General features: G+C 46.5%; 2 protein-coding genes across 4 annotated transcripts in view; one reads left to right on the forward strand and one right to left on the reverse strand.

Moving 5' to 3' along the window:
- METTL4 (methyltransferase 4, N6-adenosine) overlaps positions 1-3,910 on the reverse strand; it is a 33,506-nt gene extending 29,596 nt beyond the window's left edge. For 2 of the 3 annotated variants that reach the window (XM_074985837.1, XM_074985835.1), the window contains exons 1-2: positions 3,772-3,910; positions 1,949-2,438 (exon numbers count right to left, since the gene is read on the reverse strand). In XM_074985837.1, coding sequence (XP_074841938.1) covers positions 1,949-2,362 — 414 coding nt within the window. In that variant the 5' untranslated portion in view covers positions 2,363-2,438; positions 3,772-3,910. Of the gene's footprint in view, positions 1-1,948; positions 2,439-3,550; positions 3,668-3,771 lie in introns of those variants that run through there. The other variant, XM_074985836.1, reaches the window with a different exon arrangement.
- Positions 3,911-3,954: 44 nt separating this feature from the next.
- Positions 3,955-14,086, forward strand: part of NDC80 (NDC80 kinetochore complex component) — a 40,327-nt gene continuing 30,195 nt past the window's right edge. The window contains exons 1-2 of the mRNA XM_074985838.1: positions 3,955-4,068; positions 10,890-11,000. Of these exons, the coding sequence (XP_074841939.1) occupies positions 10,900-11,000 (101 nt within the window). The 5' untranslated portion in view covers positions 3,955-4,068; positions 10,890-10,899. The remainder of the gene's footprint in view (positions 4,069-10,889; positions 11,001-14,086) is intronic.

The raw sequence follows: 14,086 nt of genomic DNA on the forward strand, positions 1-14,086 counted from the left end.
ATTGTGAGGTTTCACTTGTAGCTGTGTTATTGGTGGTTAGGCATTAGCCAAAAATAACAACCCCCAAGAACTTGACTTTCAGATCTGAGACCTGAGTTTGTAAAACATATTTCGAAAAAGGGTAGACAAAACAGTTATTTCTAAATTGAGCAAATTTAACCAAGTCATTCACACTCAAACATGGAGACCAAAGTTATTATTTAACAGATAAAACTACTGTAAGGTGATCTAAACATTTGGGCTGTGTCTAGACTAGCCCCAAACTTCAAAGCGGACATGGTAATTAGGGGCTTGGGAAATTACTAATGAAGTGCTGCGGCACATATGCAGCACTTCATTAGTCAAAATCTCCCCCGCAGCAACCTCGAAGTGTGAAACTTCAAAGTGCTGGCGTGCATGTAGACGTGGGTACTTTGAAGTGCCTGCACTACATAGAAGTCCCTTTACCCCTCAAAATTTTCGAAGTTGCCACGGGGGAGATTTTGACTAATGAAGTGCTACATATGCACCACAGCACTTCATTAGTAATCTCCCGATGCCCTAATTACCATGCCCCCTTCAAAGTTAGGGGCTCGTCTAGACACAGCCTTGAAATTCCACTAGAAATCTTTCTTTTCAGTCTTTTATTCCTAACATTGCTCTTTTGGGCTGGAATGTTTCATGATGGATTTTGGGCAACGTACTATTTTTTTAAAAGTTTCAGTAGAATGATCCAGCCATTTTAGTAATGTTTTTACAGAGGAAAAATAGGAGAGCATACTGTCAGATCAGTGAATTTACGCCATCTCAGACTGGGCCACAGATTTATTTTAGAGCAGACTAATTATCGGGGTTAGAAGAGCAGGTGGTAAAATAATTTTAAAAAAATTGCAGAACACAATAATTCCAACTTTGTGTGTGACTAGTTCTCCCTCAAGAAGTTAGAAAATATTACAAATCAAAAATAAGCAAATAAGGTTGCTGGATAGGCCTCTGCTAAGTAAATTTTAAGGACTGAGCAACTCACATTGAAGTCAACTTGACACTTATGAAAAAAAATCAGATCATAAGTCTAAATGATACCAATGACTTGAAATTAGACTCACGAGTATGCCTACCAAATTCGTGATACATTTTGGTCAGTTTCATGGTCCTAGGATTTTAAAAAAAAAAACAACAAAAAAAAACAAATGTCACGCTTTCAACCATTTAAGACTGAAATTGCACAGTATTGTAATTGTAGGGGTCTTGACCCCAAAAAAAGGAGTTTTGGGGAGTGGGGTTCAAAAGAGTACCACTACCCTTACTTATATACTGCTTCTGGTGGTGGTGCAGTCTTCAAATCTTGGCAGATGGAGAACACTGCCTGCTGGCCAGAAGCTCAGCTCTAAAGACACAGATATTGCCAGCAGCACTACAGAAGGAAGGCCTGGTACAGTATTACAATTCTTACTTCTGAGCTGTTGTTGGTGGGGTATTTTCTGCAGAGCTGGACAACAGCTGCTAATCTCTGGCCAACCAGCTCTGAAGGTAGTGCAGAAGAAAGAGTGGCAATACTGTGACTTCTCTTCCCCCCCAAAAAAATAGCCTTGGAATTCCCTTCTGGGTCAAGGCTCCCAATCTGAGAAATTCTGGTCTTCCCTATTAAAATCTATATAGTATAGGATAAAGGCACAAAACACTGGCTATCGCAGGGAGATTTCATAATCCATGGCCATGAATGTTTCCACTCTATTCATAAGCTACAAAGCTGTGCTATCATATTGTTAAGGAACTAAGTAAATCCCCGCATCCAGCAAAGGCTTTTGTTACACATATTTTGAAATGTACCAGGAAATCTGCTACTCCTCCTACCACCCAGAATTTGTGCTTTAAATTACTTCAGGAACTAGGAAGACAATTTACAAGAAGTTGTTATGGTACACTGTTCAAAGCATAGTTATTTCATTTGTACCCCTGTAGACCATACCTTCCTAGCACTGGCAATGGAATCCTCATCACTGTTCTTGTCTCTTTTGTGCTCAATTTCATGATCTCTCTCCTCCTTCTGGTTGGGACCAGCACCAGTGCTTTCTTGCTGGGACTTATATTGCGAAGCTGAAACTATATGGGGTTTAAAAACATGAAAGAACTCTTCCCGAAACACGAATATTTTCTTTGGTGTTGTTCCTGTTCTCTCTACTGCAGCTCCAGTAGAATAAGTAGTACCAACGATGGAAGGAGAAACAAGATACTCCTTAGAAGAGGTAGAACTAACAGGAGCAACACAAGAAGCTGAGGAAGCAGGGTATTGACAGGAGGGGCAAACCTGGTAGCCAGACTTGTTGATGAAGGAAAGATGATCAAGTAGCCACCCAACTGACAGCTGATGCACCACAGACATCACACTCTCTGCTTTTCAAGGAGTCTCTTAGAAATTGGAACTGAAATTCATACTCACTTTCCAGTTTAAATTTGTCCTATAAAGAATAAAAAAGCAGACTCATAGAATCATTAAGTTATTAAAACAATGCCTGAAATGTGTTAAGTATTTCAAATACAGTCTGTTCTGTCCCTCCACCATGCGCTATTAATAACTTCAAAAAATGCAGTATTTATACTGTATCACCACAGTACTCATTTCATAAGTCTGTTTATAAAATACAGAATAAATGCTTATTATAACATGCCACAATTTCCTACTCCACGATAATCCATTTAGCTGCTCTGAGAGCATTTTGGTAAAATGAAAACTTCTGATACAGAAACATTCCCCCTCTCCCTATGCACATACACAGGAATATTGGTTATATGCATAAATCTGCCTTTGAAATTAATGTTCCATGGCCAGACTTCTGAAACTTTTCAATTTCTGGGTGAGATGGGAAGAGGGCTGATCCTGCAGATGCCAACAAAGGTGCCGGGATACTACACACCTCAAAGGTACAGGCTGGACTTGTCCTGGGCTGCAGCACCAATCCTAAGCAGGTCTACAGAAACCCAGATTTTGTCCTGATTGCTGATATATTCATTGCACCGCAGCCACCACAACTGTACCTACCCCTGTTTTGTCCAACAGTGCTTGTTTCAGAGCTCTGCTTTATCCCACCAGTCCCGCCACTTCGTGTTGGGAGCCTGCAACCTGAGCAGTGCATTACTATAGTCCATCTGCATATCACAGCACCACCATAGGGTTATCAGGTATCCACTTTTCAACTGGCTCTCTCCATCAAAAAGGACTCTGGCAACTCCAGCTAGCGCTACCCACCGAGCACTTGGTCAGTGGTGAAGCAGGGCCAATGCCAAGGCCAACTTCCACCTGGCTCCCAGAGGCAGCCTCCAGGTCCCTGCGTGCTGCCCTAGGACCCGTAGGCTCTGCCCCTGCATCACCTTTGGTTACTGCTCCAGGCCAATGGCAGCTGCAGCGCCAACACTTGTGGCAGGCAGCACCGCCCTGTGCCTGGAGGACCGCTTCCCGGGACACATGGTAGGCACTGCTGGGACCCTGCGTCCTCTACCCCACCCCTGTCCAATGTCCCCTCCTGCACCAAAACTCCCTCCCGCAGCGGCCCCCCGCAGCCCAGGTTCCTACCTCGGCCCTGAGTCCCAAACCCCGCATCCCCCCGCCACCCCGCGGACGGGGAACTGAGGGAGGAGCAAAGGGCGGGCCGAGCAGCACAGCCTCTGGGGTTGGAGCGAGGCAGTTAGCGGGGCCCCTGCTCAGGTCCCAGAGAAGCCCCAGGTGGTGCTGGCCCCTCCTTCTCAGACACTGACAGGAGAACGTCCGGTTGTACGAAAAGAAGCTTCGCTCACCCGAGACATTAGCTCGCTCGCTGAGCGCAGCCATCTTGTTGTACGGACACAGCGGCTGTCAAAGTGGCTTTCGAACTTCCGCGAAAGCACGCCAGGTGGGACAGCCAGCAGCTCCTGGAAAAAAAAAAAACTGTTCCGGCGGAGAACGGAAGTGAGGACATATTTCTGCGCCCGAGGCACGGTCTCCGATCCAGGGTAGACACAGAGTTTATGACGTTGAGTGACGCACGCAGCTGGCGGGTGGATTTGAAATTAGGAGGGGAGGAAGAGAGAGTGGCTGCGGCAGCAACGGCAATAGTGAGTGTGTGGCGGGTCCGGCCAACGGCTGCGGAGGGATTGGGGAAATGTGCGGGCGCCGGACGCCTCCCGCTCTGTTCTTTCGGAGCGGGGGCTGCTAAGGCGGGGAGCTTCCGCTCCCCCGTGGCCGAGTCCCCAGGGCTTTCTGCTGCCTCGACACCCATCTGTCTGCGGGGCGCGTCACGCGGGAGCCTTACCACCGCCTCGCTGGCCCCAAGGAGCAGCTTCACTTCTCTCTCTCTCCCGCCCAGCCCCGGTCTTAGCTCTGCTGCCTTTGTCCGCAGGCTCGGGGCCGGGTGGCGGCGCTGTGGGTAAAACCAACCTGTGCCTGCTCCGGCCTGAATTTTGCAGCTAGTGGCAAAGCGCGCCTGCTGCGCGCCCCGGGGAAGGGTTGTTCCCGGTGCCGTCTGTTAAAGTGGGGGTGCATGTCCTCAGCTCAGCCCACAGACGGGCTGTACAGGCTGCCTGTGGAGACGGCGGAGCTGCTCAGTTCTGGGCGTGGCCAGTGACAGGCTCTGGATGTTGCAGGGAATGCGCGTGGAGTGGGACTGATAGGTTGGGGGTGGGAAATAATGTTAATCCTCACCTTAGAAGTTATCTTCTGAGGTAAGACTGCCCGAGTCTTGAGGCGGAATCTTGCACTGAACCTGATGCTCGTCTAGAACCTCATCCCTCATAACCCATCCTAGTCTCAGAGATCTAACTTTCAGAAGAGGGTCTTAGCCAATACCTAATAAATAAAGTATTTAAGATGCTACAGGGCTATCTTTTTGGTAACCAAAGTAGGGAATTCAGACAAGGGTATCATATCAGGATGGGGTATTCCTACTGAATACCAAAAAATCATAGATCCATTAGGCAACACTTTTGTTTCATTACAACAATCTGTAATCCAATAACCTGCTTTTGATTTACCGCTTCAGAAATGTTAACTGTCCACTAATTTTAAAAGGTCATTCGTGACGTGTTAAAGCCTGATGCTAAAAATCTGTTTCTCTTTATATTTTGCTGTGAGAGACAGATTCTTTCTCAGACCTGAAGAAGAGCTCTGGGTCACTCAAAAATTTGTCTCTTTTGCCAGCAGAAGTTGGTCTAATAAAATATTACCTCATCCACCTTGTTTCTTTAATATCCCAGTACTAACATTGTGTACAACGAGGGAAAATGCAGGTTCAACCTCTCTAATCCAATAGTCCTGGGTGAACAAGAGAATTTGCCAGACCATATGTTGTCAGTATTGTCTAGAAGCATTACCAATCCTTCCATTGCTTATTGGGCTCTTAGAAGACATTTAGGAGTAAATTACAGCTAAGTAACAGCTCAGAACACTGAGAGCCAGGACTGGTGGCTGGAAACAAACTTTATGGGACCATGGGAAATCCTGGCCACACTCGTAAGTGATTATGCAACTAACTAAAATCATGCTGGATTATGGCTGCTGCTGGAAGAGAGAGTTCTGTATTAGAGAGGTTCAACCTGCAGTTAATTAAAATGTCTTCAGAGTTAGGCTAAGTATCAGAGAGGTAGCTGTGTTAGTCTGTAGCTTTGAGAACAACCAGAAGTCTTGTGGCACCTTATAGACTAACATATTTTGGAACATAAGCTTTTTGTGGGCAAAGCATAAGCTTTTGGGAAGTGGGTCTTTGCCCATGAAAGCTTATGCTCCAAAATATGTTAGTCTATAAGGTGCCACAAGACTTCTTGTTGTCCTCCCACTAAGGTGAATGATGAGGCCATCCTTTTCATACAGCCCTTATTTTAGTCTATCTGCAGGCTCAGGCAGTATGCATTTAGTAGAATTTGCTTTGCAACTACAATGGTTGGGGTGGTTCCCTCTCCCCACCTGTTCTTTGTGAAAATTGGTTTATGAATATACATGTACATAACTTGACAATGCTTTGGACAAAATATCTCATGTAACCTATAAATCTTAATGTTACAATCTGCAGAATTTGTGTATTCTTTTGTATTATTCCTGATCATATTTGTATATTCTTTATCATTGTATCAATATATCATTCCTCTAAGTGAAATTAGAAATAGGAAAGTGCTGAAGAGGGCTATTACTGGTGCTTTGTGGTCCATCTGTCTCCCCACACTCACTCTTAATTATTTGGTGATCAGCTTAATGACTTTGTAATCGGCCTTGTTTGTCTTCTAAATCTAGAAAGTGGTTGATGCTAGAAAGAGATGTGATCATGCCACCTGGTACTGAAAGCTATTTTGATCAAATATTTTTCCATGGGATGGAGAAGTACAGGAAAATGTTTCCTTCCTTATGGGAAAGACTTTTTAAGCAATAGGAAGCTATCAGTTCTTTGTCTTCAGCCTTCTTCGAAATCTGCCTGACACACACCCTAAACAGCCCAGGTTTGAAGATTTGGTCTACACTAGGAGATTAGGTTGCATTTAGGTGACATAGGTTGATTTTTTTTCTAAGCAATCAGTCCACACACCAGGATCAGTTCTGCTGACTTTAAAGGCTCCTAAGGTTTACTTTTGTACTCCTGCTTTTCACAAGGAGTAACAGCAAAACTGATCTTGTGTGGTTGACTTTAGGGCAGTGTGGACAGAGCATTGTGAAACTGAACATTCTGGGCCTCCTTGGGGTGTCTTAGAGTGCCCCAGTGTGACCACTTTGGTCGCTACTTTCAGCTCTGCTGCTGTCCAGGGGTGCAGGAAGTGGCTTGGGAAAGTTTGAATTTCACTTCCTGTTTGGCCAGCCTGGCAAGTGGAGCAGGCAGCACACATCAGCAGCACATTTAGCCATAAATTCCCAGGGTCACAAATGAGCTGCAGCATGGAGCATGCAGGAGATCCAGGACCTCATTGCTTTGGGGGTGGAATGAAGCTGTGCTGGCAGAACTATGAAGCAGCAAAAGAAATGCAGACTTCTATGACAAGATCTCACGGCATGGTGGAAAAAAGATACATCAAGGATGCCTGGCAGGGCTGCATGAAAATGAAGAAGCACAGGAAAGTGTACAAGAAGACAAAGGCAGCAAACAGCTGTTCTGGGTCATCACCGTAATGATGACACTTCAATGAGCAGCTGCATGGGATGCTAGGAAGGACACAACCACTGTCCCCAAAGAGTGTGGATACCTCCCAAGAGATTCCTGAGCCACAAGACCAGGGAATATGTAGAGGAGGAGGAGGACAATGGTCAGGAGGCAAAGGAGCCGCTGATCTCATTGACGTAAAAAATTCTTTTAATTTTGGACCTCATTCTATCCCCCCCGCCTTTTCCCTTCCCCCCAGGATGTTTGGCAGTTGGACTCTGATGGTGAGAAGGGCAGTTCTAGTGAGATCTCATTTTCAATTATGCTACAAGTGATTTAAGGTACTTTGGTGATGTGTGGCAGGAGCTGTACCTCCACAGCCCCAGAACAGCTTGTTAATGTGTCTAGGGATGGAGCGCCAATCTTCCTTACGTATCTCCATAAAGCTCTCAGGCAGGTACACTTTAATTAATCTCATGGGGTTTTTCAGGAGGTCTGCCTTATTCCAACGTCCACAATAGGACACCTCTCCTTGTCAAGCTAGCAACAAGTAATCTGGTGTTATTGTATTACAGAGAATTGCAGAATACCAAGCAGCCTTCACCCACATTCAGTCAACATCTGTTATCAATGTTTGTTATTCTAGGCAGGCTAATATCTCTCTTCACAACACAGAAGAAACGGGAAAGAATATTAAGCATTTAAGCTCCACCATGCCTGGATCACCCCTCTTCCTGCCTTTTCTCAGGCTCTAGGGGGAAGGAAAACCAAGAGGAGGAGAGTATGTGATGACTGCAGGATCCACACATGCAGCCACAAGGAGGAAAGTACAAGATGCACTACCATGGGCTGCCCAAGGAAAGGGAAACTTTCACTGTCCCTGTATAGCAGGGAGGAGAAGCAGGCAGCGACACTGAGAGCTGCACAGCCCCATAGCAGAAGCCCTAGTAAAGTGGGGAGAGGATGCATGTGATGACCACCCCTGGCACAGCCCATAGCCCCAGTCCCCTCCCCAACCTGCCTGCAGCATTCACAGCAGAAACTGATTCTGGAATCAGACTCACCAAGAATGGAAGTGAACTGAGTCAAGCAGGTCCTTAAGATCTTTGTGTAGTATCTGCTGCATAGAGGATGCTTAAAAGCCAGATTTTGTCCTTGCATAAAACACATCCCTATTGTGTTCCACAGAAATCCTTTGATGAAATTACTGTGTGTGGTATCTTCCTTAGTTATAACAAATGTATCACCCTAATGTCTGGCTTTCACTTACGTTTTGTTGCAGTGTGCTCAACAGGGCTCATTGACCACTCTTCCACACACCCCCACTCAAGCTGTTAGATTGGTACAGATCCAAAGGAGAAAACAAATGTGGGAAGATATGTTCCTAGAGCACATGCAAGTGGCACACACAGTTAAATGAATGGTGGAATACCCTGCTGGAGGACAGAAGGGCAGATCAGGAGGACTGGAGAATGCTCAGACAGTGTGAAATCCAGACCCAGGAGATGATGTAGCTGATGAGACAGCAAACACGCCTCCAGAGGCTCCTAATACAAGAGCACAGAGCCCCATGGCAAACCATATTGAACCACATGCCCTCCTCCTCATGTTCCCTATCCTCCCCGCATCAGCACCCTAGAATGGCAGGGGAGTGTGAAGGGCTGGCTTTCAGTCCTCTCCCAGGAATTCTCAGGGCAGAAGGCTGATATTCCCCCACCTGTGAAGGTAAAATGGCTCTTATCCCTGCTTATTTGCCCCCAAAACCCTTCCCATGAACTCTTTTACTGTTCTCTGAATAAAAATGATTAAGCTTGCAAAAACAAGGTCTTTATTGCTTGTGTTGCATGGAGGTGGTGGCGGAGGGCATTTACAGGCCAGCACACATCTTACAGGGGGCACTTCCTTAAGAGCAACAGACGTAACTGTCATGTCACTGTCTGGTTATTCATAAAGCAGTTTTTTCAAAGCCTTCTTGATTAGCAGTGCACCTCGATGTGCTGTCCTTATTGCCCTGGTGTCTGGCTGCTCATAATTAGCGGCCGGGTAATCTACCTTAGCCCTCCAGCCTGGCATGAAATTTGCCTGTTATTCTCACATAAGTTATGGAGCATGCAGCCGGCTGCCACTATGAGAGCAATGTTGCCTTTCCTAAGGTTTAACTGAGTCAGAAGGCTCCTGAACCTGGCTTTTAAACAGCTAAAAGCATCTTGTGCTCACATTTTGCACCTGCTTGGCCAATAGGTGAACTGCTTTTTACTGTGGTCCAAGCTGCCTTGCGTATAGCTTCATGAGCCAAGGGAGCAAGGAGTAAGCTGGATCTCACAGGATCGCTATTGGCATCTCCATGTCACCAGTGGTTAAGTTCCATTATGCAGCTTTCTCAACAGACTAGAGTTCCTAAAGATGCACAGGTCATGCACCTTCCCCCTCTCCAATGTTGATATCAGTGAAACGACCCTTGTGATCTACCAATGCTTGCATCACCATGAAGAAGTACCCCTTGTGGTTTATGTAGTCTGTGGCAAGGTGGTCTGGTGCCAAGACAGGGATGTGTATTCCAGCTATCTGCCCCACTGCAGTTAGGGAACCCCATCATGGCAAAACCATCCATGAAGATAGCAGCCCCCACTGTAGATTTTCCACTACAAATGGATTGCCCTCTTCTCCTCTGTTTCACATTCATGTATGTCCGTGTCTTCTTCAGCGTCCCAATGCATAAGGTGTTCAAAATACTTCCTGAAACAGTTTGAAGCTGGACAGACTCCTTTCTAGCCTTGCAGTGGCATCTTCATGGATATAAAAAAGGGCCCAAAACACTTTTTGCTTTTGCTTTCCAAGAGGAAAGGCAGTAGGGAAGTGCTCTGTGGGAGACTGACACACACCCAAAGCCACCTGCAGCACTTTTTTCCCATCAGGCATTGGGAGCTTAACCCATAATACCAGGGGACTACGGAAACTGTGGGACAGGTATCCCATCTGCATTGCTAACAAAGTCGAAGCTGCGTGGGGATGCACTCCATAAACCCCATGTGTCAGTGTGGATAGCCACCCTCAACTTTACAAAATCGACTAACAAATTCAACCTAATTTCCTAGTGCAGACAAACCCTTAGTGAAGTTAGAACTAGCTATGAATTTTCATTTCATTTTAGTAACTTTCATCTGTTTTCACTTATAACTACTTACATTCTACTGATTATGCTTAATAAAAGCTCTTATTTATGATCAAGTGAAGTGTAAGCAATTATATGGGGCACATGCACCACTGTGCATTTCTCCCGTTCATTGATAAAAGGGGCTTACCTGATCGGTCCTCTCTGTGCAAGACTTTTGCACAGAGAAGTGAATTTATTTGGGGTTTTAATATCTTTCTGAAGGCTGGTTTCCTGGGTGCTGTGCCCTAGAGCTGCATTTTCCCAGAGCTAAAGTAGATCAGTACCTGCAGTTCTCTGTTAGTGGGCTGCAACACCAACTCTATGCCTTGGCTGGGGGAGACCAGAAAATCTGGTCTAGCAGGACAGGATGCAGGGAGAGCCCCCAAGAGCAAAAAGGCAGGTGTCAGTATCATAATCTTCATACCAGGGAACACTCACAAGGGATCTCCTGTGATCACACCCTGTCACAATGGCTGTAAACTATTTTGTTATTAAATAAAATTTCAATTTCTTCAGGAATGATGGGCTCCTCAGATAGTTGCTGATCCAACATACCAACCTACCCTATTTCAATCCTGCATCTCCACAGAATGTGATGCTACAGAATGGTGGTGTTCCTTCACAGTGAAACTGTCTCTCTAACATAAGCATAATTTACCTTGTAGATTAATCACAATGAGGCGCAGCTCAAGTACCAGTGGTAGCAGTAGTCGACAATCCATGATGGCTCTGAGAGTGCAGGATACCAACAAAATGGGTCTTCATACACCTCAGGCGTAAGTCATTCAGAGTGGATTTTCACAAAGTTAACTGTTAATTCCCACTATGTTAAGCATGTCTAGATCTTTGTAGGGTCAGGTCCATAAACCAATTGTGTGATGGTGTTAGCTTTGCCATAATTTATGTGTACATGCAAATATTACCAGTGTGTGATTCTTTGAGAGCTAAAACTTTTTGTTTTCCTGTCTTTCATGTGACTAAAATGTTATATTTTTGACTTTTTTCTGTTGCCTTATCAGGTGCAGAATACCTGACAGCAGTGTTTTTTATACAATTGACGGTTTCCAAAGAATATTATCTAATGGTCAGCAGCACCAAGAAGCTGTTAATTCTAAAATGATTTGTTTAGCTTAGGGCATACAAAAACTGTGCTTTTTTAAAAACAAAACAAAAAAAACCCTGATTTCAATTTAAATTAAATTCAGGATTTTTTAAAAAAATAAACCAATTTAAAATTGCCAGCCTGTGCTAAGGCCTAAATTTATTTAGTACAATAATTTTGTATTAAATACAAAAAATAATAATAAGTAATATTTGTTTTTACCAAATTTTAAAGAATGTTCCACCTGTTCAGTGGCTTGTCCGCTGGATAAGTACCTGGAACCAGTGATAGTTGAAGTGGCTCTTCAGTTTCCACAGGTGCAGAGCTAATATTTTTGTTCATTTCAGTGTTCATAACAGTGAATTAGTTGAACAACCAGATGTGCTGAAGCCAGAAAGCTTGTCATTTCCCAGTGTAAAAAATAAAAAGTTGGTGTGAGAGGATAGCTATTGTAAAATTGTGCAGGAGACAGTGTCCAGAAACTGTCATTTCAATTCACTAACTACAGACAATATTTTTTGAATAAGGGTTTTAAATGCAAATCTTGTGAGCTTTTTTGATAAAATGTTTTTTCTTGTGTACCCAGCATATTTAAGGTGGTCTAATTTAATAAAAAAGAGAGTGTCCATTTTGTGCATTATAAACTGAAGTTGAGTTTTCACCTACATAGGCCATGTCTACATTAGCATGTTTATTTGAAATTAATTTCAAAAGAAGGGCCTTTTTCAAAAGATAATGTGGAGCATCTATACACAAAATGCCTTCTTTCAAAAGCATTTTTGAAAGAACATGGGCCGCCTTTTGAAATTGCTCATCCATTCCCGTTTCAGAAAGAGCTCCATCTTTTGAAAGACTCTTTCTAAGGAAAACGCATGCAGATGCTGCACGGGCCACTCTTTCAAAAGAGCAGTCCCCCGTCATAGTGTCAGCCAGCTGGAGTGTGGAGGTGAGCTTGTCAGCACAAGCAGGGCTCTATGTTCTGTGCCTCCAATCAATGCAGGGACCCATAAACCCCATGGCAAGAAACTGAGAGCGTGCTGGCTGCAGAGAAAGCATCTTCCCTCTGCAGCACCCCCTCTCTGCGACCACAGAGCAACAGCAGGACCCCCACTGGCAGCATGGCCAGCAGGCCTGATCCCTGGGTCACCAAGGGGCCCTCCTCTGAGCACCAGGAGTCCAGCCAGGTCCCTAAGAAAAAGGGCCTCCTCATGGACTGAGGCAGAACTGAAGGGCCTCCTTGGACTATGCAGGGCTGAGGAGGTCCTTCTGGATACAGCTGGCTGGCACAGGAATGCTGCAGCATTTCAGTGTCTCTCCAGCATGCTGTCATCCCAGCTAGATGCCTGACCAAGTCCGGTGTAAAAGAGCTGCATCGGGCATACTGCTGCACACGAGATGTGGCTAGCCAATCTAGGGCGGCACCCACCGCCTGCCACCACTATGAAGAGCTGGACCATCTCCTCGGTCCAAAACAGGTGGCATCCCCAGAACATCTCCTGGATGCCACTGGGCCAGAGCAGGAGCCGGAGCCAGGAGCCACCATCCCCTGACCAAAGGAACTGAAGGCAGAGGGTGGCAGCGATGGTGAGGGATCCAGCAATGGGACCCTTGTGATAGCAATCCCTTCCAGATTGTCTAGCCAGGACCCCTCCAGCCGTACTTCCTCTGAGTTTCTAGAGGGACCACCAGGTAGGTATCGGGTGTTCTGGACGCCTCGGGGTGTGGGGGGGGGAGCCCGCCCCTGCCACAGCTGGCAGGGAACCACTGACACACAGCATTCAGCACCCAACCCTCCTGCAAAGCACCACAGTCCAGGGAGGCAAGAGGGGGTGCCTGACCAAACCTGGTGCAAGCAGCACTGTGCAGGGACCCCTCTACACCCAGAATCCCATGGGGCCCATGGACCATGGTGGGGATGGGGACATGGGTTGTGGCAGTCATGGCTCCTATGGCCAGGGCGCAGGACTGATGGGGCATCCTTATATCCACAGGTCCACCATCCTGGGTCCAGTTGAGCTCTGTCCCACCACAGAAGAAGAGCAGAGGGCCAGGAGGCCAGGCCACCACCATGCCCCGCACCCACATGGGCTGGCACTGGTGGGCCCTGGGCTGGCGCCACAGGAGGAGGAGGGAAACGCTCATACCACCGCACTGCGGGATATGAATAGCATACTGTGGAAGTGGCTGGCAATGGCATGGGAGATCTAGGATCAGGTGGCTGCCAGCCTGGGCACCCTCACTCAGGCTGTGGCCACCCACCTGACCCAGCCTCCTGTTCCCTTTCCAGCCCCCTCCGCACACAGTTCCTCCTGCAGCACCCCCCAAAACCCCAGACCTAGGTGCCCTGCTCCTCCCTCTGCCCCCGGGTGGCACTTGCCTGGTGGCTAGTGATGAGCGTCACCCAGGGTGAGCCAGCCCTCCTTTCCCAGCTGACCCTGAGCCCGCTGTAACCCTCCTGTGCCCCTACCTCCACGTGGTCACACCCCTTCCAGCCTTGACAGGAACCCCAGACCCAGGGCACTCAGAGCTCCTGTGTCCAGTGCAGCTCCCAGCCCCCCACCCCAGTGGAGGATTAAGGGCCTCCCTCCAAGTTTGCTGGCCTTAACCCCCACCCCAGAAACCCTGTTGCACATAGTAGTCCCCTATTCCTCCTTGTAAATAGTTTATTTCATATGTTAAAAGATCTTCGTCCGTTTTCTAATGTTTTGGTAAAAAGTTTATTTTTCCACACTACTCCTGTGTCCCTGGTGCGTGGCGAGA

The sequence above is a fragment of the Carettochelys insculpta genome, chromosome 2 (genome assembly GCF_033958435.1).
Source record: "Carettochelys insculpta isolate YL-2023 chromosome 2, ASM3395843v1, whole genome shotgun sequence".
NCBI classification, from domain to species: Eukaryota; Metazoa; Chordata; order Testudines; family Carettochelyidae; genus Carettochelys; species Carettochelys insculpta.